At 42.8% G+C, this 2,166-nt stretch overlaps 1 protein-coding gene across 4 annotated transcripts in view; it reads left to right on the forward strand.

Annotated features, from left to right (window-relative positions):
* Positions 1–2,166, forward strand: part of EP300 (E1A binding protein p300) — a 68,620-nt gene that overhangs the window by 59,345 nt on the left and 7,109 nt on the right. For all 4 annotated transcript variants that reach the window (XM_008144581.3, XM_054719562.1, XM_054719564.1 and 1 more), the window contains 2 exons: positions 78–242; positions 1,439–1,600. In XM_008144581.3, coding sequence (XP_008142803.2) covers positions 78–242; positions 1,439–1,600 — 327 coding nt within the window. The remainder of the gene's footprint in view (positions 1–77; positions 243–1,438; positions 1,601–2,166) is intronic.

Raw genomic sequence — 2,166 nt, forward strand, 5'->3', positions numbered from 1 at the left:
CTGTGACTGCTTTTGTATAGTACATGCCTTTTAAAAAAAAAATAGAAATTTCATTTTGTGCCTGGGTATTTTCACAGGATATTTTTAAACAAGCTACTGAAGATCGGTTAACAAGTGCAAAGGAATTGCCCTACTTTGAAGGTGATTTCTGGCCCAATGTTCTGGAAGAGAGCATTAAGGAACTGGAACAGGAGGAGGAAGAGAGGAAGCGAGAGGAAAACACCAGTAATGAAAGCACAGATGTAAGGGCTTTTCATTTTCCTTTCCAACTTGTACCTTGATTCTCATCTATAAACCAGAAGTGAGCGTAAACTTTCAACTTGGTCTTACAGCTCTCCGGTTTTGTGAAAGAACTCTTTAATGTTTTGTTTGTCTTAGAGTGGAAGGCAGCCGGGGGAGGGGAGAGAGAAACATCAATTGGTTGCCTCCCCAACTAGGGCAGGGAACCTGCAACCTGGTAGGTACCCTTAACTGGAATCGATCCCATCACCCTTCAGTTTGGGGCCGATGCTCTGTCCATTGAACAGCGCTGGCCAGTGCTGAAAGACCTCTTTAAATTGGGCAAGAATATTGGCTAAGTTACCGAGGTTCTAGTTCTGTGGTTTTAAACTCCTAACATGGACCCCCTTTGTAAACGGAAGCTGATCATGGAAACAGAAGGGAAACCTTGAGTAACTGGTAACCTTGATAACTGAAAATTAGAAGGGGGTTGGTAAACTTCAGTTTGTCTAAAGGTCCAGATTATGGATATTTGGGGGCTTGTAGGCCATATATTGTCTCCGACGCTTTTTTTTTTTTTTTTTTTCCTTTTAACAACAAAAACAGGCCTGACCACGGTTTACTAGTCCCCTGTGTACAGAGCCTGGTTTTGTAGGAGGATCATCTGAGGAGCTTTTCCAGTCTGTTACTTACAGCGTGTCTAGAATTGCCCTCATTTAGTTTGGCCTTCTAAAGTCATCCTTACATAGTCTGTAGAACTCTTTACAGCCTTATTGTTTAAATTCATTGATTGGATGTTTTTCAAGAGGTTTTTTCAAGTAGGTCCATAAAATTCTAGAATGTGAGTATATGGCAATGAGTCCAAGTCCTTGGCTCATCACTTCTGTGCACCTTCACCGCCCACACTGCCACTCCTTGTTCCCCATCCTTAATTCTGAGATAGGGTTGCTGGATCTGAAGGGTCTCCAAACTATGGGGCTCTCCTGGTCAAAAAGCTAAGACTGCCGTTGCCTTAATGAAGGGTCTCAGTACAGGGATTCTTCATTGGGAGGAAATGTTTACTGTAAATAACAGCTTAAAAACAGTACAGAGCATTTGGTGGAAGACATAATATGATCTCTAGTTTCAAAGAAAGGAGTCTTTTTTACCATTCGTATTATTCCAATCACTTCCTAACAAAACATTAACATCTTCTTGTCTCCTTTCTGCTATCCTGCAGGTGACAAAGGGAGACAGCAAAAATGCTAAAAAGAAGAATAATAAGAAAACCAGCAAAAACAAGAGCAGCCTGAGCAGAGGCAATAAGAAGAAGCCAGGCATGCCCAATGTATCCAACGACCTCTCGCAGAAACTGTATGCCACCATGGAGAAACACAAAGAGGTAAGGTGGAGCCTCCGAGAATAGGAGAAAGGCAGGGCAGGACTTCTAAAAAAACTGCCCACCGTGGTTGGCATGGACGATGTGAGCCCCAGATTGGAAATTCAGAACGAAGAAGTCGTTTGAATGAGAAGGAAGGAAGAAGAGGATGGCTAGGCTGCGTGATAAGAACAGGAAAATAAGGTTGCTTTGATTTGCAGCTGTCGTACATCTAGATGGTGTTGGATTGTGTCTTACACGGTCATGTGCTGCCTAGTGACCTTTGGCCAGTGGTGGACTGCATCTACAGTGGTGGTCCCATAAGATAATGAAGCTGGAAAATGCCTGTCACCTAGCAACATGACAGCTGTTGTAATGTCATAGCACAACATTACTCAGGTTTATGGTGATGCTGGTGTAAATAAACCTACAGTGCTGCCAGGCGTATAAAAGTATAGCATGTACATCTAGGTTTGTGTAAGCACCATGACTTTCGCATAATGATGCATTTCTTAGAATATATCCCAGTTGTGAGGTGGCACATGACAATGGACTTTGAAAGCACAGTCTATCTTGTTGGCTCACCGTTG

The sequence above is a fragment of the Eptesicus fuscus genome, chromosome 7 (genome assembly GCF_027574615.1).
Source record: "Eptesicus fuscus isolate TK198812 chromosome 7, DD_ASM_mEF_20220401, whole genome shotgun sequence".
NCBI classification, from domain to species: Eukaryota; Metazoa; Chordata; class Mammalia; order Chiroptera; family Vespertilionidae; genus Eptesicus; species Eptesicus fuscus.